The sequence below is a fragment of the Betta splendens genome, chromosome 2, assembly GCF_900634795.4.
Source record: "Betta splendens chromosome 2, fBetSpl5.4, whole genome shotgun sequence".
Lineage (NCBI taxonomy): Eukaryota > Metazoa > Chordata > Actinopteri > Anabantiformes > Osphronemidae > Betta > Betta splendens.
In genome coordinates, this window is record NC_040882.2 from 1,169,938 (window position 1) to 1,190,442 (window position 20,505).

The 20,505-nt window shown below is 44.5% G+C and overlaps 3 protein-coding genes and 1 long non-coding RNA gene across 5 annotated transcripts; 3 read left to right on the forward strand and 1 right to left on the reverse strand.

Annotated features, from left to right (window-relative positions):
• Positions 1-962: 962 nt before the first annotated feature.
• LOC114846668 (zinc finger protein 513-like) lies at positions 963-10,877 on the forward strand. Of its 2 annotated transcripts, none has more exons than XM_029135652.3 (7): positions 963-1,118; positions 1,386-1,614; positions 2,799-2,921; positions 4,255-4,374; positions 6,773-7,270; positions 8,218-8,408; positions 8,979-10,877. In XM_029135652.3, the coding sequence occupies exons 2-7, from the start codon at positions 1,575-1,577 to the stop codon at positions 9,591-9,593; spliced, it is 1,587 nt and encodes a 528-aa protein (XP_028991485.1). In that variant the 5' UTR covers positions 963-1,118; positions 1,386-1,574; the 3' UTR covers positions 9,594-10,877. The 2 variants fall into 2 exon arrangements, with proteins under 2 accessions (XP_028991485.1, XP_028991486.1); XM_029135653.2 differs by lacking the exon at positions 963-1,118 and adding an exon at positions 1,125-1,272.
• Positions 5,048-6,514, forward strand: LOC129603537 (uncharacterized). The gene is made up of 2 exons (XR_008693477.1): positions 5,048-5,283; positions 5,714-6,514. It is a non-coding gene; the product is annotated as an uncharacterized LOC129603537 (long non-coding RNA).
• An 860-nt stretch (positions 10,878-11,737) lies between the features above and the next one.
• Positions 11,738-14,098, forward strand: plaat1l (phospholipase A and acyltransferase 1-like). Its single transcript, XM_041069131.2, has 5 exons — positions 11,738-12,081; positions 12,898-13,027; positions 13,106-13,194; positions 13,269-13,433; positions 13,532-14,098. The coding sequence occupies exons 1-5, from the start codon at positions 12,073-12,075 to the stop codon at positions 13,595-13,597; spliced, it is 459 nt and encodes a 152-aa protein (XP_040925065.1). The 5' UTR covers positions 11,738-12,072; the 3' UTR covers positions 13,598-14,098.
• On the reverse strand, positions 13,933-18,833 carry ephx2 (epoxide hydrolase 2, cytoplasmic). The gene is given in 19 exon segments (XM_029135651.2): positions 13,933-14,255; positions 14,336-14,416; positions 14,793-14,862; positions 15,027-15,129; positions 15,212-15,254; positions 15,354-15,428; positions 15,567-15,678; positions 15,759-15,844; positions 15,911-15,972; positions 16,114-16,192; positions 16,262-16,357; positions 16,431-16,502; positions 16,584-16,706; positions 16,768-16,958; positions 17,066-17,146; positions 17,149-17,227; positions 17,692-17,770; positions 18,275-18,691; positions 18,800-18,833. Coding segments are annotated over 18 exon segments (1,662 nt in total). The 5' UTR covers positions 18,376-18,691; positions 18,800-18,833; the 3' UTR covers positions 13,933-14,126.
• Positions 18,834-20,505: the final 1,672 nt, after the last annotated feature.

Consider the following 20,505-nt stretch of genomic DNA (forward strand, 5'->3'; position numbering starts at 1 on the left):
GTCAGAGCTCAGAGTAGAGTTGCTGCTTTCCCCCATTGAGAGGAGCCAGTAGAGGTGGCTTGGGCATCTGGTTCGGATGCCTCCTGGACGCCTCCCTGGGAAGGTATTTCGGGCATGTTGCACCGGCAGGAGGCCCAGAGGAAGACCCAGGACACCCTGGAGGTACTATGTCTCTCTGGTCTGGGAATGCCTTGGGGTCCCACTGGAAAAGCTGGAGGAAGTGTCCGGGAGGAGGGAAGTCTGGAACTCTTTGCACAGACTGCTGCCCCCGCAACTGGCCCCAGATAAGAGGTTGAAAATGGATGAATGCTTTAACATGATTCAGTTTACAGATCTGTGAATGCAACACAATCATGTGAACTGGATTCTTGTTCTACAAACCAGAACTGGACTATTTCTAGTTAAGTCCAAAACTAATTCCTTTGGCTTCTGCCATGCAACTAGTTATTCAAAAGAGACTGTTATCAATAAATGTAGATAGTCAAGAATGTTTGAAAATGAGAGACTGGGCAAAGCCACCAGCAAGGAATCCCTCTATTGAGGCTTAGGGACTCAGAATCTTTAAATACCTCTGTACTGTTTACTATACTTATTATGATTGAATTTATTGATATTACAGCATCCACAAAGAATCATACTGAATTTTGGTGCTTTGTATGTTTACTATTAATTTATGTAATTTAAAGAAACTTTATCGATCCCACATTGAGGAAATTTATTTCAGCATTTGACGCATCCTTTTAATGGGGCAGTGTGCAGCCACAGTGCCTTGCCCAGAATCCAATATAAAAAATTAATATTGGTCAAAAAGATCCAAGATCAGGGAGAACAGCTGCACAACTAACTAACAATCTGATCCTCCGAGCGTTTGTACAGTAGAGTTGTTTAAGATGGATGGGAGTATCAGTGTGATAGGTGGCGGCCAACCGCCATGCAACACCACAGAGGAAGTAAAAGAAGAAGAAGACTGCATCACCCACAGTTCTCTGCGCTTGTGAGTGACGTCACCAAGAGCCCGGACCCGGCGTACCTCAGAGCGGTGTGCATTTAAGAAACGACCATTGACTTTTACAGACGTTTTGGCGACGGCTGTGACGTTTTTCTGGACACTGACGCGGGTGAGTTTAGTTTCGAGGTGATATATAGTAACGAAGTGTTTCCGGACAAGGGACACCTTGGTTTAACGTTAAGTCTTAGGTAGCTAGGTGGCTAGCAAGATGGCTCCGGTGACTGACTGCGAAACAATAACAAAGAGTGAAGCTCTGCAATAAAGTGAGAAATGAGCACGCGAGCGAGTTTCAATCTCCACTTTACGTGGTAAAAGAGTTAGTGTCTCCCGTATTTAATGTATAAAAGGTGTTTTCAGAGGATATCTTGTGTTTCAGGTGCTTGGTAGCGATGACGCTGCCGCTGCTGTGCGTTGGAGGAAGAGGAAGGAGGTGATGATGATTACGAGCACTTAGCTCCCTGTCCGCCTGGCCGACGGACCCACCGACCGACCCGACCGGTTACAGCCCGCAAGTCGTGAAGTGTCACCGCTCAACCAGAGCAGAATTTCGCATAGAAACGCCAAGATGCCCCGGAGAAAACAATCCAACCCACAGCCGGTGAAGTGTGAGTCTTCTCTGCTTGTTTGAGTCTGTCTTTATCTGTCATTGACGACTAAGAAGTCACACTTTAAAGACGAGGGCTTGGGTCTGTTTTAATGTCCTTTTAACCAGTTCTTAAATAAACGTTTGCCCTGGAAGCAGCCATGGCAGAAGGTTTCCTAACTAGTCTAACATATTGGTTTTGCAGATCTTATCTCTTTCTTGTTTTCTGAGAGGAAGACAGTTGGAGACATGTTGTCTTCTAAGTGTTTTCTGTTTTTCTTATCTCATTCAGTGCTTTGGCTCAGTTGAACTTTCCACTTCCTGGCTTCCTCCTCTCACAGGCCTTTACCTGACTCCTCCCCTGCCTTCCCTTCCTTCCTGTCCTGCTTTTTTGTCATTGCTTCCTCTGCTTTTCTCATTCTCTCACTCTTTCTCACAAGCCTTCATTCAGTGTTAGCACAGGTTTGATCTAGGGTTTCTATGTTCCCACCTGTTTAAAACTTCCCAACTGCATGTCTTTATTTTAGTCTCCTAAAAGATTTCAAATGTGTTGAAAGATGAAAGTTTATTTTCTGTACATCCTAAATGTCTTTTCTAGGAAACAAATACTTTGATTCATTGCTGAATTATTTTGTAAAAATACTGTAATGATAAAACCCGCAAGAATGTGGGACCCGTGTCTCATTGAAGCTGTAGTGCAGCGAGCTGTTGGACACAATTGTGCTGAGCAGCTATTTTAGTGCTTGAACACGTCATGTGTCATCAGTGCTGTGCTCTTTTATTCACTTGTCTTCCTTTTCCTGGTTCCCACTGAGTGTTCCTCCTGCACTTATCTCATCCTCACTGGTTTCCTTTGCCTGTCCCAGTTTTTGCTTCCATTTACTTTGTCATTTCCTCTCCACCATTACATTCTGACACATTTTGGTTCTTTTTGCCTTGTCTTTCTTGTGTTACCCTTTTTAGAATAATTTTTTGGCAGGGAGATAATGTTTTATAAGACTTGGAGTGAGGAAGTTTTTATTTTAAGAGAAGGCTAACTCACACACCAACCTTATGTAATGTCTAAATGAGTCCACTGTGGCACCCAGACAGTTTAAATCCAAATAAATGTTTGCTGTAGATGATGTTGAGATTTAGACAGTCACCTTTTTTAAATGTGTTTCTTCAAGTAATGGTTTCTGTTTGTGTGTGTGCATGTGTGTTCAGTTGAATCTGGGGATGGAGCGGTTGTGTGTGAACCCAGCTGCCTAGTTTTGGAAAGCGACTTCCTTTTGAGTGGAGAGCTGGAGTTTGAAGATTCAGAAATTTTGGGGTTGGATAGAGAGTCTGGTCAGTAACACACATACACACAAACTCTCTTTCTGTGAGCACACTAATTGACTCTAACCATTCATAATAAATTCATAATACTCATTATAACAAAAATTCATTTTAACCTCAAACAGCTGTTGGTTTTTGTGAGCACTGGTCAAAATGTCCTCACTTTGGTATGATTTGGAGGTGGTATATTAGATATAATAGTTTAATAGTTTTTTTTTTTTTTTTTTTGAACCAAAGCAGACAGTTGTTGGAAAGTTATGGATTCTTCATTTAGCTAAAACCCTCTTCTTTTCTTCATCTGCTGTTAGTGGTTGACACAAAAAGCCGGACGATATTGCCTGGAAAATTAGGAAATGAATTATTGAATTAGTATTAGAGTTGCCACGAGCCAAACAATGCACAGGCTAACGTTAGCAATGTGCGCTAGTGCTACTCCCAAGCTAGCACTACTCCCGACAGTCCAAAGCAGCAGCTCCTAACTTTCCTCAAACTTCACAGCGCAAGCTGAAACAATAAAAGGTTGAATATATCACTTACTCAGCGCTCACTTGCCCGTTCTGTGCCGGCTGTTTTCTCTGGTGTCTTCTTGGCATCCTGAAGCCAGTTTTCAGTGCTCCTCTCTGACCATATGTAGCCCAAAACTGATTACAGCAAATACACACAAATTTGTCAGCAGTAGAATCCACAACTTCATTCAAGTGAAATCAGCAGTGGTGCCCCCCCAGCCTGACAAAAGAAATTCCAGGATGCACTAGTTGTATTCTGTCAACACATGGCCATCAATCCCCTGAGATGTCTCAGGGGACCTTTGCAGTGGAATACATTATAATTTCCCTGCATAGGAAATAAGGTAGGAATCCAAGCGTTCCTTCATTCCTAAAGACTACCCGCCATCGTTTTGGTCAACGCCCATTGAAAATCGGTGAAGCTTTTCTTTAAGTTATTCCACAAACTGTAAGTGAAAAACTACACACATTATTCCGGCTGAGCTGTCATGACACACACTAATACTTGACTTTGTTTTTATGTGGTTCACAACATCTAACTTTCTCTTTGGGAAGGTAATGGCTCCCAAAGGGATTTGTTAACACCACCAACAACCAATGTCTGGGTATAAAATCACTGTGGTTCTGCACGTGTCAACCTCTTTCTATTCTTTGACTACACATGCAAATGTTTGATGATTTACCTGAAATTATTAAAAACATAATAATTATATGAGTCACCAGTGTCACTCATGTTAGCCAGTAAACTAATTTGATTTCTGCTTGAAATAGGATTGTGGCTAATCTTGAATCTGTTACTGGAATGTTGAGTGATTACCACCACTGTTGACCCTCAGGTATGACTGTCTTCTCTCTGAGCGTGGAGGACGACTCTTCAGCATTAACAGAAGTCCAGTCCTGTAAAGGATGTGGTCAGCTTCTAGGAGACACACCTCTGGGTGCAGGCTTGGATCTGGGTAACCTTTCTAACATTGCTTTTTTTTTTTTTTTTTTTTTTTTTTTTTTTTAAACAACATGCAGCTTAACAGCATCCACCAGATCCTGTCTGGGTTCGGATGAAGCCAAAAAGCATTTTGTTTGATTTCATGCGTTACATCTACTATAATACATTTTGCGTTCCTTTAATAACCACCATAATTTGATTGTTGAATCAATGATATGTACCATGTGAAAGAGAATAAATTACATTTAGACATGGGTACATGTACTGTATTATTATTATTATTATTATTATTATTATTATTATTATTATTTTATAATTAAATAGAAAACAGCCTGAGGCATAATAACCTGTAGGTTGGTCTGCCAAGTCTACTGCTTCAGCTTGATGTTCTCAGAGGTTCTTGTACAACTTGTACAACTTTGATTATACTTAAAAGTAATTATTTTTTATATTTTGTTGCAAAAAAATACCAATAGTAGAATTATTATATTAATAATTAGAATAGTACTCACCTTTGTCATTACACATGTACAGTACATTGTAATGAAATGTATTTCTGTATTTGACCCTTCCCCTGAGGGAAGCAGTGGGCAACCATAGTGCGGCGCCCAGGGAGCTAGTGCAAGGTTTCTTGCTCAAGGACACACCTGAAGCCCTGAGGAACACCACCGGTCAAATACTTAGGATATAAACAATGTAAGGGGTGTGTGGGTGATGCCAATAGCGAGAAGTCTATCTAAGAGGATGAAGTGTGAGATTGTATCGAAGGCCACATGCAGATCAAGGATGGGTATTGATAGAAGACCAGAATCAGATGCCAGATGGCAAACCTCCATGCTACTGAGAGGATCCGTTTGGTACATTTTGCCTGAGTACGTTTTGCCTGACCGAGACCAAAGGAACCTGCAGCGATACTGTAAAGGTGAGTTTATAAATGATTTGGTGAAACGTAAAGCCTTACCGACAGTCAGTAACCAGTTGCAGTTGCAAATTTAGCGTGTGATTCGTGTTGATATTTTTTTCCGTTACTACATTATTTTCCTCTATGTGCTGTTTGTGATCTTTTAATGGCTGACCTGTAACATTTCCAGCTTTGAATGAGCGCTTTGAGGATGACGACTGAAATGTTTTCAACTTGCTGAACTATTGAGCTAAATGTTGCTCACACAAATCAGCATGAGTCATTCAGTGCATCGCATCTTTACTGTTAAAATGAACATGACTGGCCATGACCTACCTTACCAAAGGCCATAGATACTAGTTATCCAGGGGTCATGGTGGGGAAAACATAGTGGGCAAGGTTTTTTTTTTTATTACAGTAATGTAATGTTCTGTATTTTTTTTTCCTGAAGGTTCCCCGGGTTCATCAGCATTGTAGACCTGATTATCACACAGAAGCTTTATGAGGGCATCAATGGTCAGAGAAGCTGCAACCTGAGGCTGATGACACTCCCCTGCTGTAAGGAGATAAAACCTGCCCCTCTGTGATCCGGAGAAGCTGAAAGCACCAGTAGCACACCACCACCCCGTAGCCTCTATGATTCTTCCCACCAACCTTTTCAACTTTCCCACAGAGAACAGGTTACCGCTTGCAAGCCTAAGCAAGTTCATCAAGGTTTGTCTTAAATTCCCAAGTTGTTCGGCTTCCTCCTTCAGAAAGCCGTTGATCATCTTCAACAACAGTGACAGGATATAGAGAGTGAGGAAACACATCCTGGAGCTGCTTAACCCCACAGGTCCAGTGGCCCCCAGTGGCTCCATTGCTTCAGACCAGGTCACTCATCAGCCCCCACTGTGGTGCATTCACTTGCACACCCCCATGCTACTGAGAGTTCGGTTCACATCAACTGACTTAAATGGCGTCCATCGTCCCCAGACACAGGAAATCTCCTGTACTCAACTGCCCTTAAGTTATTACCTGGCCCCAAAGACTGGTCCTAATCCTTGGGCTGGTTCTGGAAACATTACAATGAAGAGGAATCAGTCCTGCTTCATCTCGATTATGTGATTCTGATGATGTCCTCTCCTTTATTTTTAAATGTATATTACCAATATTGTATAATCATCTTACAAAGGCACGGCTTGGCTTCAATTAATGAGTCTTTTCGTGTATGAGTGTGTGGTAATAAATAAAAATAGCTTTAAACTGAAAACCTTGTGTCTGATTTCATTCCATGTTGAAACAGGTTAAGCAAAGGGGATGCATGATAACTTAAAGTAGCAACCCCTAATTTGGGTTCTTCACATTTTTTGCCAGATATTGCAATGAAATGTCCAGTTTGTCATTTGTCAAATAGCAGCTCTTTGTGAATCTTTAATGGGTTTCGCCAGCATTTTATGTGTTGTGGTTGTGTGGCCTGCTGAACTACTCACTCATGTCTGCCATGGACTGTTTGTTTTTTCTACTACAGGTATGGGCTTGGACCTGCGGGCAGAACTGTATTGTCTGAATTGCGAGGAAAGCCTACAGCATGCAGCCATGGATTCCTCTGAGGTTCAGGAGACAAACATGTCGCACAGATCCACCAGTAAAGTCTCCAGCAGTAAGAGAAGAAGCCTGGTTAAGACTGCTGAAGCTGGACACGTGTCACCTAAATTGTTCTCATGCTCGCTGTGCGCCTTCACGTCACACTACTCCAACCACTTGAAGCGCCACATGAGGACCCACGATGGTCAGAAACCGTACCGCTGCCCCGTCTGCCCATACGCCTCGGCCCAGCTCGTCAACCTGCAGCGCCACACCCGCACCCACACTGGGGAGAAGCCGTACGGCTGCCACCAATGCAGCTACGCCTGCAGCTCTCTGGGCAACCTGAGGAGACACCAGCGCATGCACACAGGGGAGCGGCCACAGCAGAGGGAAAAGAGGCAGGGGAGACGCAAAGCCTTAAATGCTGAGCTCAAAGAAGGTAACAACCATTAAACATGTTCAAAGACGATCTATGGATGCAGGAACCAAATAGCTCAGTGCTGGACTTCAGCAGTAGGAAATAAACAAAAACTGTTTCATGTTCTATATTGGCTCATATCAAATTGGGTTTGAAAGAAAAATCTTAACTAAAGTGTATACACACTTAAAGTAAGAAGCATATTAATTGTGTTCCTATTTATCAAGTCTGTGAGTTCAAAGATAAAAAGTGAACTTTGTCTTTTGAAAAACTGAAACCCGAGAATATGCAAATGAGGAGTTTCTGCTTGACTGACTGTAGATAATAGAGGCAGGCTCGAATTTATTATATTCCTGTCAACAAAATCCTCCCTAAGACAATAGGTCTATGGACGTATGAATGTGAAAAACACGTGAGGACAGCACAAAGTCTCACCCCTGAAACCACACTTCTTTGTTCAAACACACTTGACTTCATACAGATGAGCCAGTCTGTTGTTATATGGAACCTCTACTTCCTCTTTGCTGTTGCACCGCTTGAGTCATTTCTTTATAAATATCAAGCTGACAACACAGTAAAATGCAGAGAATTAAAGTTGAGGCTGGGGGAGATGATGAACTTTTAATGTCTGTACTGAGCAGAAAAGAGGAAGCAAAGAGCTGAAACAGAGAGTTGAAATGAGGAAGAGGAGAATCATGTCATGCTGACTGAGCTGAAAACTAGCCTTCAGTGAGCTGCATCACAGTAAAGATGTAGGAGGCAAAACAGTTCCTCCATATGTGAACTTATCATCCTACATGACATTAATGAGAGATAAGATACAATAATGCCTCACTGTGTGCTCACCAATGAGTCAACTGTCAGTAAAACTTGCTGTACAGTTGGAGCAATCATTAGAGGATTAGAGGTCAGTAGAAAAACTATTAAAATTGGTCCATAATAAAAATCCTTTCCCTGTCTCTTATCAGATTTGACCATACACGTCTCCCAGGACTCCACTTACCTCCAGACTCTTGGGGGTCTCTGCTCTCCCGCCGCCCCACTGCCCATTCTCCTCTTTCCCCTGTGCTGCCGGGTGTGTGGCCTCACGCTGGAGGAGGCCGACCTAGAAGAAGACAAGACCAAGGATGAAGGGGAGGCCGAGGCTGACGGAGGACAGGTATCAGGTTTTTCCTTTAAACTTTGAGGTGTGTTGTTTGTGTGTAGCAACAGTAAATGTGCTGAGTGAATGAATGAGGAGGTAGGTTTAAGAGTGCAGAGAATTCAACACGGTGCGTAGTAAACAAAAAAATCAACATTTTTTCATTCAAAAAGCACGGCTCAACATTGTGTAGAAAGACCAGAATGAGGTTCTCAAAGGAGGTTTGGCTTTTTGCAGAGAATAAGGAGACATAGACATCCCTGCCTGCAGCATGAGGGACAATCGGGTCTTCAGAAGGTCCCAAACAGCTCATCTAATAGATAGTCTATGTATATGCTCACATTACAGTGTGGGTCCTTCACTTGTTTCCCCTCTTTTACCCTCATGTTTCGGTGTTTCCTCCTCTGCGTCGATAGCATTGCACCGATTCATCGCAGGCATGTGTACACTGAAGCAGCATGTAGCTCAGAACATGCACATTTTCAGTCCTACAAAAGACACTGAGGTGTGTGTGTGTGCTTTTGGGCCTGTAAACAGTCTGAACCTCTAGATGGTATTTAAAAATGTGCTCTGGGTATTTACTTCCAGGTGTGTCGGCGCTGTTCCTTGGGCCTGCTGTCCAAAGACGCCTCCAGGTCTCCCTACAGACAGACTGCGTCTCGGAGATCCCGACGAGGCCAACGGGGTACCAAGCGATACAGCTGCTCCCTCTGCCCCTTCCTGTCCCACTACCCCAACCACCTGGCCCGTCACGCCCACACTCACTCAGAGGAGAAACCTCATCGCTGCCCACACTGCCCTTACACCTCCTCGCATCTTGACAACCTCAAGCGGCACTTGCGCGTGCACACAGGGGAGAAGCCGTACCAGTGCCCCTCATGCAGCTACGCCTGTGGAAATCTGGCCAACCTGCGACGCCACGAGCGCATCCACTCTGGTGCCAAGCCGTTCCACTGCGGCATCTGCAGCTACTCCTGCAACCAGAGCATGAACTTAAAGAGGCACATGCTGCGACACACAGGAGAGAAGCCATATGCCTGCAATGAGTGCAGCTACACTACGGGCCACTGGGACAACTACAAACGCCACCAGAGGAAACACGGACACAACACGGACAGTTGGGACAAGCACTCGCACATCAGTGGCCTCCGGTGGAGCAACGGCACCGATAAGAGTCAGGAGGAGGAGGAGGAGAACATTTAAACCAAGACATGTATGTCAGGTTTATGCAGTTCACAAATGGCCATTAAATGCAGCCTTTGTTTTATGGCTCAAGGAAGGTTCTGGTTCACTGACAATCATGAGAATCAGCAATTTGACTAATGGTGTCGACACTAAACTGTGGCTGCTAGCCCGTGCCCTGTTACCCACAAATGAAAAGGGAAGATGTGATGTTATGTGATGTCAGAATGAAACCTGTGTGTGTCTGTGTGTCTGTTTGTACTTGCACTTGCATCAAAGTGAGGCCCAAAAAGTGTATTTTCATACCAAAGTGAGGACATTTCGGACGTTCATCACTTCTTTGAAGGTTTGGGGGTTAAGATGTGATTTTAGGGCTGAGGTTAGAATGAGTGTTGGTTTGGATTAGAGAAGGGTTAGACGTCTGCCTTTAGTTGTGATGGTTAGGGGTAGGGAAGGCATTATGTCAATAGAGGTCACTTCAATGTAAGTTCAAGGGTGCTTGCGTGCGTCTGTGTGTTCACCGTCAGCTCCAGCTCAGCTTGGAGCCAAACTCAGGTGCCTTAATGCTGCGCTGACGTTTTAATGGGGCATTAGCGTGGTTGCAGTAAATACAGTTCACATATTCATTAAATGTTATTTTCCTCTACAGATGATCTATATTTGTTACTGTTTGTGTTTATGGACTACAGTATGTTCTGAGTCTGGGTGTTGGGGATTGTAGCACGTTTCCTCTGCAGCTGTTGAACTAAACTACTAACATTGAAGAAGCTCTGCATTTTTGTTGTCTGAACATCTGCACCATCAATCAATCCATCACTACTTGGTGATTGTTCAGGACAAAGCACATTAAATCACATCCCTCACAACAGAAACTGGAATCTTTTAATCATCAGGGCAGTTTTATAAAGTTTTTTTCAGTATAAACCATAATAGCTGTAACAATGACAATGAGATTTTTTTCCCTGAAGAATTAAACATTTCACTAATAATAATAATACTGTGACTTAATCTGAATCAACATATGGTGAATAATTTGTAAAAGATCAGATTATACATTTAAAAATGATTTTGGTGACAGAAATAAAGAATTTACATTTAATTCTCAGTTACAGTTTCACTGTTAAAGTGTGTTGGCTGTTGATTTTTTTTAAAGATTTTTTTTAATAGCAGATGTTGCCTGTTCAAAGGTTTCAATCTTTAGTTTACAATTTTTCTTTTTCTTTTTTTTTTAGTTTTACAATTCTGATTTAGCCAAAATGAGAAGTTACTGGAATAAACAACGTGCTGCTTATGTTCAGGACGTTACTGGCGTTGAGTTTATCATGACATGCTGTTATTTGCTACTTTCTGTGCGTTTGATCCGAAGGAACCAGGAGTTGAACCACCGACTGAGCTGCTGCTAAGTAGAGCCCAGGACACAGTATTCAGCAACAACCTAATGTTTAACGTTCTTAATGTGGCTCTGCTGCAACTTGAAGCTTGTGCTTTCTGCCTTCATCACCATTTAACCATCAGTCCAGGCTCCAGTCGTACAACATGTAAGAAATAAATTCAAAACCTCACACAGCTATGCAATAGCCTGTAACCAGATGTCATCATCTATACAACAGAAGGAAGTAGAAAGAAGTTTAAATACTTTTCTAAGTTCACAAACATGCTGCAGTTTCAACCTTTTCCAACACGGGCATTAACTAATAATTAACCATTAACAGACTGCAGCACCTTCAGCAGCTGGCGCCTGGTGCTGGACTAACTACTGGAGCCTTAGGTCAGCACGACACAGTATGTTGTTCTGTAATAGATTCAGATGATTTCCATTGCACTCTGAGCAGGCAACCAACCATGCTACATCACTGTAGGCGTAACCTTCACAGTGAGCACTGTGGAGGAGGGAGGCCTCCACAGTGCTCACCGATCAGGCCCCAGATCACGATGCTTGGTTCTCGCCATATCAGAAGCACTGGAGTGTAGTTGGCGATGTCCCGTGAATGTCTTCGTACCATCAGCAGCTGTAATGAGAGGAAATCAAGTTTGATGGTTCTACATGTTGTGGTGATGCATGGAGTGGTACTAATCAAAGACATTCTGATCACAACAACCCAGCTGATAATGTATGTGTCCTTCCACACAGAATAGAGCTTTGTTTTAATGTGTGAGCCTGAAATAGCTAAAGCGTGGCAGAAACTTCCTCTTTTCTCTCTTTAGGAAACACCTGCTGCACACGCCCCAAGGTGAGGACACAGTCATGGGGTTGCCCAGTGCTCACTAATCAGCTCATGCAAAACCTGTAAAAATGCCCCAAAGAACCACCTTGAACACCAGCGCAGTGTGAGGTGCCTCTCAGCCCGTAGACATCATGCAGACAGTACAGTAGGTGTGGAGGCTAGTGTGGCGTGACGGAGCTTCACAGCTTGTATGCAAAGCAGCTGGAGCCTCAGTGGGACTGACATGGGTTCATCTCACAAGGGACTGAAGAACACAACAGTAAAAACCTGAACTCATGGGGCTGGTGAGTACAGCTTTAATTCCTCCATCATCGTTTACAGTTTTCATTTTTTTGCAGTAAAGCATTATTTGAAATGTACAGTAAGTCTGAACCTTCAAAGTCAAGTCGCTGTGATTTTAGCTGTGAGTTCACAGAGCAGCAAACCAAATTACCACTGTGCTTCAGGAACACCCAGTTCTCTGTTTTCAGACGTGGTGTCTTTTTACTGTCTAAAAATGTTAGTTAAAAAAGACTACAAGTGTATAAACATTAGTAAAAGACACCACCATCCTAGATGTGTGGGGTCAGTAAAAATCTAAGGATGTAATGTCTTTTTTCTGTAATGTTTTACATGTGTGATATTTTTTTATGAATATTTTTAGACATTTGGTCTTTTTTAACTAATGTTTTTAGATGTGTGGTCTTTTTGAAGCTGGTCTTAATATGGCTTTAATTTTAAACTGTTGAGGTCAAACTGTGACAAACATTACATTTTTCATTTTCTGCTTCAATGAGGTTTTATGAAGTTTATGCCTTTTTGTGTTGTGCATGTCTATAAAAGTAGGAAGATACTTTGTGTCTCTTTACTATGTCTTTATCCTAACAGTGATATTTATTGACATGTTTGCTCTTGTTAGGTTGATATGGTTCTTTAATGTTCTTTAATGAACAAACTTTCTGTCTTTTTGAGGTCATTTGCGCAGCCGGGTCCTATCTGCGACACAAACAACACACAACACATAGACTGTATAAAACACTGGGAGCTACTCTAGACTAAAGCTGTGCTGGCTCACTTCCTGACCATTATTTCTGATCATTTACTTTGTGTTGCTGTAACAGAAGAACTCCCACCCTAAGCTGTTCCCAGGAGACATTGTGGAGTATCCCAGGAACAAATACTTCTCACATTTTGGGATCTACTATGGAGAGAGGGACGGCGTTCCTTATGTTGCACACCTGACAAGTCGAGGTCTGTGTTTTCCTGTTGATGATGTTCTTTGTCTGGACACATGTATGTAGTTTTAAATAAAACTTCTTTCTTTGTCAGATTCAGACAACAAGCTCCTGTTGTTTGGTCGTGCTCTGAGGTCAGAGGTCAAACTGGATCCACTGGATCTGCTGGGGAAAACATACAAGGTACATAGACGCAGTTCGCATATGATAAGGTGGTGGAAGGCACATGCTTAAAGTAGTGTGTTGTCTGTGACTAGGTCAACAACATGTTGGAGGACTCGTACCCGGCCAGAGACTTCTACAGTGTGGTGAAGCCATCCATCGATGACATGTTGGGCCGGGAGGTGACATTCGACATCCTGTTTCACAACAGCGAGCACCAGGCGACGCTGTTCAGATACGGAGTCAAGAAGTCTGAGCAGGTCAGTAGACTGAGGCTCACAAGCACACATCCAGCTACACAACATGTCTGTACGTATGAGAACAGAGATAAGACGTGTGTGATGTGCGTTTGTTGCAGATAAACAAGGTCTATAAACACATCATGCCGGCCTGGAAGAAGCTGTTTGACAAGAAGCAACTGTAAAATGGGGCCACGCTGTTCTATGCCAGGATGTGGTCAGATGTGCCTTCCTACAGATCTGTTTCATACTAGAGCTTAAATTATTCAGATATTCATCATATTCTTATATATTTAGACCAAACTGAAAGTTCATCCCTTTAAAATTGTGTTCCCTATTTTGTTATATGTGATGCTCCCTGTTAAGTGCTGCCTGAGCTGCATTATTAGTTTACACCTGTGCGTTGGCTTATTTTGCTGTTGTTGCTGCAGAATGTCTGATTGGCCACATTATCACCTCCATGTCTTCATCTGCATACATTTATTACAGGTCCACAGATATCAAAGAAAACAAGTTGAAATAACAGGGTTGAACCAGTTTTATTATTCAAACTTTGTGATTAATCAGTTATTTCTTTAAATGTATTATTATTTTGCCATATGAAATGTGTTCAAGCTCAGATACTATTACTTTTCATGTAACTTGTACTGATGGGCTTTCTTCAATAAATGTCCTCTTGTTCCCAATGTCTGTGTCTTTTTCTACTTTCCTCCCTCACAGTTTGGCTGCAGCCTTGTGTATTTCTTTGAGCCATGATATCAGGATTTTGTTGGTCTCCTCTGGTTCATCCATCTGAGTCCAGTGGCCACACTCCTCCACATGTCCCCTTTTCAGGTTTGGGATCTGCACATGGTGAAGAACACACGTCAGCTTTGTGCAGCACAGCCAGCTGCTCAGAGTCTGGGTCCAGCCTGGGTTCTTACCATGTCCTCCATTCCCTTGGTGAAGTCTGGCAGCAGTACGGGGTCTTTACCTGCCGTCACCATCAGCGCCGGCATTAGAAGCTACACACACAGAATGCAGAACTTTAAAGTTAATGGGCAGTCAAGGAGCCTGGACTTTCTCCCTCTAAACGTCAAACCACAGAGATGTTAAATAAGAAGTCCATGTGGACACTTGACGACGTCTCCCATCATCACCACACAAAACCGAAGATGAACATCTGCTGAATGCTTCTCGTGTAATGTCTGTGTACACACACAGTAATACAAGCAGCGCATAGAAAGTAAAAATACTGCTTAAAGCTCACCAGTGTCACCACTTTTCTCACACACACACACACGCACGCACGCACGCACGCACGCGCGTGCACAACCTTCTACCTTGTGTGATTATCTTGACGTGACGCTTTCACTCCATAAGTCACACAGTCCAACCAACCTTTCCTCTGGGCTGAGAGCACATCCACTTCCAGTTGGCCTCGCCGTTCCGATACCAGTTCAGTGGCCTCCTGTCAAAAGCAGCAGAGGACATGAGCATGAAACACTGAAACATCAGTTAGATGTTTCTATCTGTGTTCTATCAGCGAGGCACAGTTCATACACAGCTAACAACAAAGATGAGCGTTTGCTCTAAACTACACTAGATCTGGACCTGAAGCTTCAGATTTTCAACCTGAATCCGTTCTCTTTGTACTGGGAGACATAGTACTGCAGGTCCGCCTCCGTCAGCATGGAGCTCCTGGGAATCTGCTCAGGTAGACCCACAAATAAGCCTCCTGTCAGGAAACAGACCACGGGTTTTTAAGTAGCTCCTGAAAGGAAGGGACCAGAAAACGAATCAGATGATAATGCTCTCACCTCGAGCACAAACTCCTGCAGTCGTCAGAGCAGGACGGGTTTTCTAAGGGGGCAAAGGTCGCAGCATGAAACAGGGAGGTGTGTGTGTGTGTGTGTGTGTGTGTGTGTGTGTGTGTGTGTGTGTGTGTGTGTACTTGCTCACCATGTCACTGCTGCTGAAAAAGAAAATCCTGAAGGTTCTCTCCAGGTTTGTCTCCAGTTCGGCCTCAGCTGCTCCCTGTGAAGCACACACGCAGTCTGTCATCTCATCTACTGATCATGAGCACACGGCTGGAAAGCTGCGTGGAGCTTTCAGGGTTTATACAGAAGGTTCCATATGGTTTCTTAGGTTTAATCACAAATTCAGTTCTCTTACTGGTTTCTGGAAGTAGAGCTGGTAGTCAAATATGGGAATCTGTTTAAGCCTCTCTCCAGGATGAACAGAGGGATCGGCCCGGAACAGGGGAGTGTTCAGAGACGCCACCGCTCTTCACAGGAAAGAATCCGATTTTACTACAGCACACGTTACAACCAACACCAGCATCTGCTCCGCTCTGGATGTTTCTACCTGACTCTCTCAGGAAAGCATTGAGCCATGGTCCAAACCAGAAACCCGCCCCAGTCGTGACCCACCAGTGTGACCTGTGCTATCAACTATACAGGGACAGAACTTCAGCGATGCCTTCTGCTGCTCAGGGGACACAGCGTCACATGACTCACCAGTTGGTCCAGAAACGTGATCAGGTCTTTGCAGATCTGCTCCTGAGAATATTCCTCAATTTCTTTAAGAGAACATATTACACAGGATTTACAGGCAGTGATGTGAAAGTTAACCACAAAAGATCAATGCTTTTCTGTGGCACACTAGGAAAGCAAAAGAGGAAAAGTCAATTGGATGTCAAGTGGATGATTGAACTGCACACCTGGAGGGGCGGTGGACTCCCCGTAGCCCTTCATGTCCAAAGCCAGCACCCTGAAGCCTGCAGCTGCCAGGGCAGGAATCTGTTCATGGGAGGAGAGCTTTAGAGGGGCACACACCTGACAGAAGTCCATCTGTTCTGTGGCGTTTACCTGGTACCTCCACGAGTACCAGCTCTCTGGGAAGCCATGACACAGCAGAACCGGTGGACCCGAGCCCATCTCCACATAATGAGTCCTCACACCGGGCTGAGGCACAAACAGGAGTCACCCACTGATGTCACCGTCAGACGTGTACCTGTGCGACCACGCGGATGCTCACCTTGATGCTGACGTATCCATGAGCAACGTTGTCAGGGCTGCAGGCCGGGGGAGCAGGGTCCGCGTGGACCGCCTGGAACAGGAACAGTCTAAGCTCTGAGCGACTGCATAAACACAGCTCAGAATGCGCCCGAAGCACCTGCTCTGCTTTTACCTGAACTCCAGTGAAGGCGACCAGTTTGTCCAGAGCATCGTCCAGGTTCCTCACTGAGATGCTCTTCATCCCTAATGCTTCTGCTGCCTTCACACCCTCCGCATCCACATCCAGCCACAGCGCCTGAAACCACACACACTCTGTTTCCGTGTCACATTTTTAATTTAAGGCTCATCACTAATACCTGCTGTGACGTCGCTCCCAGGTGCTGTAAGGCTTGGGTGAACAGGTGGGACTCAGGGACCCTGTGGCCCACACGGCAGGACTGGAGGACCAGGTCAAAGTGGCTGCCGAGCAGAGAGAGGAGACGGGCCGCTGCGTCTCCATCGGAGCGGTCATCGATCCAGTGATTGGCCAACACAGCTGTCAGTAGCCCTGAAGGGACAGATCACAGTCTGCTAAAGCTCCAGCTTTATAAGCTGTCTTTCATATTTATGGTCTGGTGTCACTGCCCTGAACGGCCGCCGTTCATCATCGCGTACCACTGCGGCGCAGCCTGGCAGCCGTCTTCAGCACAGCAGGCTGGACGTCCAGCATGGCCTCCTCAAGCTCCTTCAGCAGAGCCCAGCCGACCAGTCCGACGGCAGGGTCACGCCCCTCGCCCCAGCCTCCTTCACACACGCGTCTGTGAGCGCTGGGATCATCTACACGCACGCACACACACACACACACGTCTGTGAGTGCTGGGATCATCTACACGCGCGCGCACACACACACACACACACACACACACACACACACACACACACACACACACACACGCGCACGCACGCACACACACACACACGTCCGTGAGTGCTGGGATCATCTACACACACGCACACACACACACGCGTCTGTGAGCGCTGGGATCATCTACACGCACACACACACACACGCGCACGCACGCACACACACACACACACACGTGAGTGCTGGGATCATCTACACACACGCACACACACACACACGTCTGTGAGCGCTGGGATCATCTACATGCACACACACACGCACACACACACACGCACACGCACACACACACGCACACGCACACACACACACACACACACACACACACATCAAACCAACCACGCTGGGTTGTTCAGAGAGGACGCGTCGCTCCACCCACCTCACACAGTCTCAGCTGGCCTCTCTCCGCCCGGATCATGGCTCCATCAGCCTGAGACGCCACACTGGACAGAAGGCCACTGACAACCACAGACAGGGGAGACACATATTTATATTGACATGCAGATGGACTCATACCTGCGTTAACTAAATGCTGCTGGAATGGAATGGAAGCTGGCTTTAAAGAACAAGAGGAAGAATCATCCTTGTTGTCATTGGTCATAAAAGTGTGTGTCTGATTTCTGTACCCTGACTTTGATGTGCTACAGTTGTTTATTCTGGACTCTGGACAGAATTATCTGTGCTCAGATCAGTTACAAAACATATGACCCAAAAAGAACACGCGCACACGCACACACACACAAAAGCACAAGAAAAAAGGTCACATCCTCTCATTTACATTATTGTTTCATGTTTTATAAAACGTGTTGAAACCAGCTTAGACAAGACTGAGCTCGTTGATGACGTGTGTCTGCAGCAGGTGAAGGTTCAAGTCTGTTACTGCTGCTACCTCTACCTCCACTTCCACCTTTATCTACACCTTCACCCCCACCCCCACCTCACGCAGGGAACCGGCGTCTTACCCCGGGAGCTTGTGCGTCTCCTCCACCTTGTTGTAAACAGCATCACGCGCGGGCACAACAACTCCCCAGAAGTTGAACAGAACCACTTTCTTCTCAGGCATCTGGTCTGAGTCCGCGGCCGCTGCAGCGTCAAAAAGTCAACCGGACACGAGTGTCTCAACTAAGACTGCGCCAATGAACGGTGCGACCCGTTTCACACTGTGACAGAGCGAGCTGTGTTCAGGGTGTAGCTTCGCGTGCAGATGAGACGTGACCACGCAGTTTGCGGAGGCGCGTATGACGTAGGCGGGTCCGGTTGGAAGTGTTTGCTGAGTCTATCGAACTCCTAATTATTAACAGAGTTATTAAACGTTCACTCTATTCGACCACTTACTGTACCGTTCTGAAGCCAGTAGAACCAGAATGATGGCGTTTTCACTGTTAATATAAAGAAACAGAACAAGGAAGTTAAAATGTAAAAATAAGTTTTTTATCAAAAGATATTGGCTGCAATTGCTTTTTGGAAACGTGAAAACAACATCTTACTGGTTAAACTGGTCTCAAACAGGTATAGACAGTGGTCAAGTGAGCTGGTCATGACGCCTCTCTGCATGTTCTCTACAGCCGCGACCCACTCTTAGTCTTAGTTATCGCATAGAGACTGTGTCTGCTTCTCGACCACCTAAACTATACAAGTCACACACAAATCAAAGAGGAGTGACTTACCAGAATTTAATAAACATCAAAACAGTTCCACACACAAAAGTGTGGTTTATTTAATACTAGATCTCTCTCATCTAAATCCTTGTTAATAAATGACTTGATAAGTGACCATCACATAGATCTGTTCTGTCTCACTGAAACCTGGCTGCAGCAGGATGAATATGTTACTTTAAATGAGTCGACTCCAAAGAGTCACATCAACTATCATGTTCCAAGAAGTACAGGTAGAGGTGGAGGAGTAGCAGCAACCTATAACTCAGGTTTATTAGTTTCTCCTGAACCTAACCATAGTTATAACTCATTTGAGAGCCTCACTCGTCAAAAGTCAAATTTGTTTAAAAGACATTAAATCCTGGATGTCCCAAAACTGTAGACAAAACTATTGATTTAGGTAGTAACGTTGGATGACATAACATTAGTTTTAGATACTACTGTGAGGAACCTTGGTGTCATCTTTGACCAGGATCTCTCTTTGAACAAATCTCCTTTAAAAATACACCTAAAATTAGACGCATCCTCTCTTATGCAGAGAAACTGATGCATTTCTTACCTCTAGGCTGGACTACTGTAACATCAGTCTATGGAGCAGATGGGCTCACATAGAAATCTCACTCAACGTGGATGAGAAATGTCATCAAAGTCCAACTAAAGAAGCAAAGTGACTTCATGAACCAGGAAGTGAGAGTCCATGAGGCATCCTGGAAAGAACTCAAGGCTCCGATAGCAAACGACACAAGCAAAGGCATCATTGTGACAGATGTAGCTCATGAAAGCCAGGACACCGAGGTCCGGTTTGTCTGAAACATGGACATATGGCACATGGATGTTATTCGTCCAGGCCAGAGAGGCTGAGGTAGAAGCAAAGAACCCGCACACTTAGTGTCCATCACTGTATTGACTGATTAAACTGGATCCATTTACCCTGTAAATAAAAGGTTCCCTCTAGTTCACAGTCAGTCCTTAGTTTGTTTGAATGCAGCACAAATGGGAGCATGCAGAGAAGCTGTAGACAAGGAACCAGGTGACATATTGACATTTACCTCCATCACCTCCAGGTTAACCTCTAACCAGATGCCAGTGGTGGTTCACTTGTTCAGTCCAAACATACAAACAGTGTGATACGTGCATAGTTTGTGTTCAGGCTTGGGCTGTTGCTTGTATCCTCTTCACATTAGCGATGTTGTATTCCATCGCTTGCAGGTCTTGTAAGACAGTCTGTCTGGTTAGTTGAGGCTCAAATTAAACAAATCCAGGTGTTTCACGTTGTGAAACCTTGACTACTGTGGGTTTTGAGCAGCTACCGAAAAGGAAACATGATGGTTTGTGAACCAGACCTGACAGTGTGTGGCATCAACATCAGTTCAGTGTGTGAACACAGGTTTTTATAGGGGAGGATGCTGGTACCAGAACAAAAACCTCTGGACTCAATCTTCTGTCACAACAACGAAATCAAGTCAGTTTTATTAATTCAGTGCTTTAAGTCATCTCACTTTACAAAGTAAGGTTTAGGACTTTACACAACTACATAG

Coding starts and splice junctions, on each gene's coding strand:
- LOC114846668 (XM_029135652.3), top strand. CDS start 1,575: ATGCCCCGGAGAAAACAATCCAACCCACAGCCGGTGAAGT. Junction 1,615..2,798: donor CAACCCACAGCCGGTGAAGT/GTGAGTCTTCTC, acceptor ATGTGTGTTCAG/TTGAATCTGGGGATGGAGCG. Junction 2,922..4,254: donor GGGGTTGGATAGAGAGTCTG/GTCAGTAACACA, acceptor GTTGACCCTCAG/GTATGACTGTCTTCTCTCTG.
- plaat1l (XM_041069131.2), top strand. Junction 13,195..13,268: donor TGCTGGGGAAAACATACAAG/GTACATAGACGC, acceptor GTCTGTGACTAG/GTCAACAACATGTTGGAGGA. Junction 13,434..13,531: donor GAGTCAAGAAGTCTGAGCAG/GTCAGTAGACTG, acceptor CGTTTGTTGCAG/ATAAACAAGGTCTATAAACA.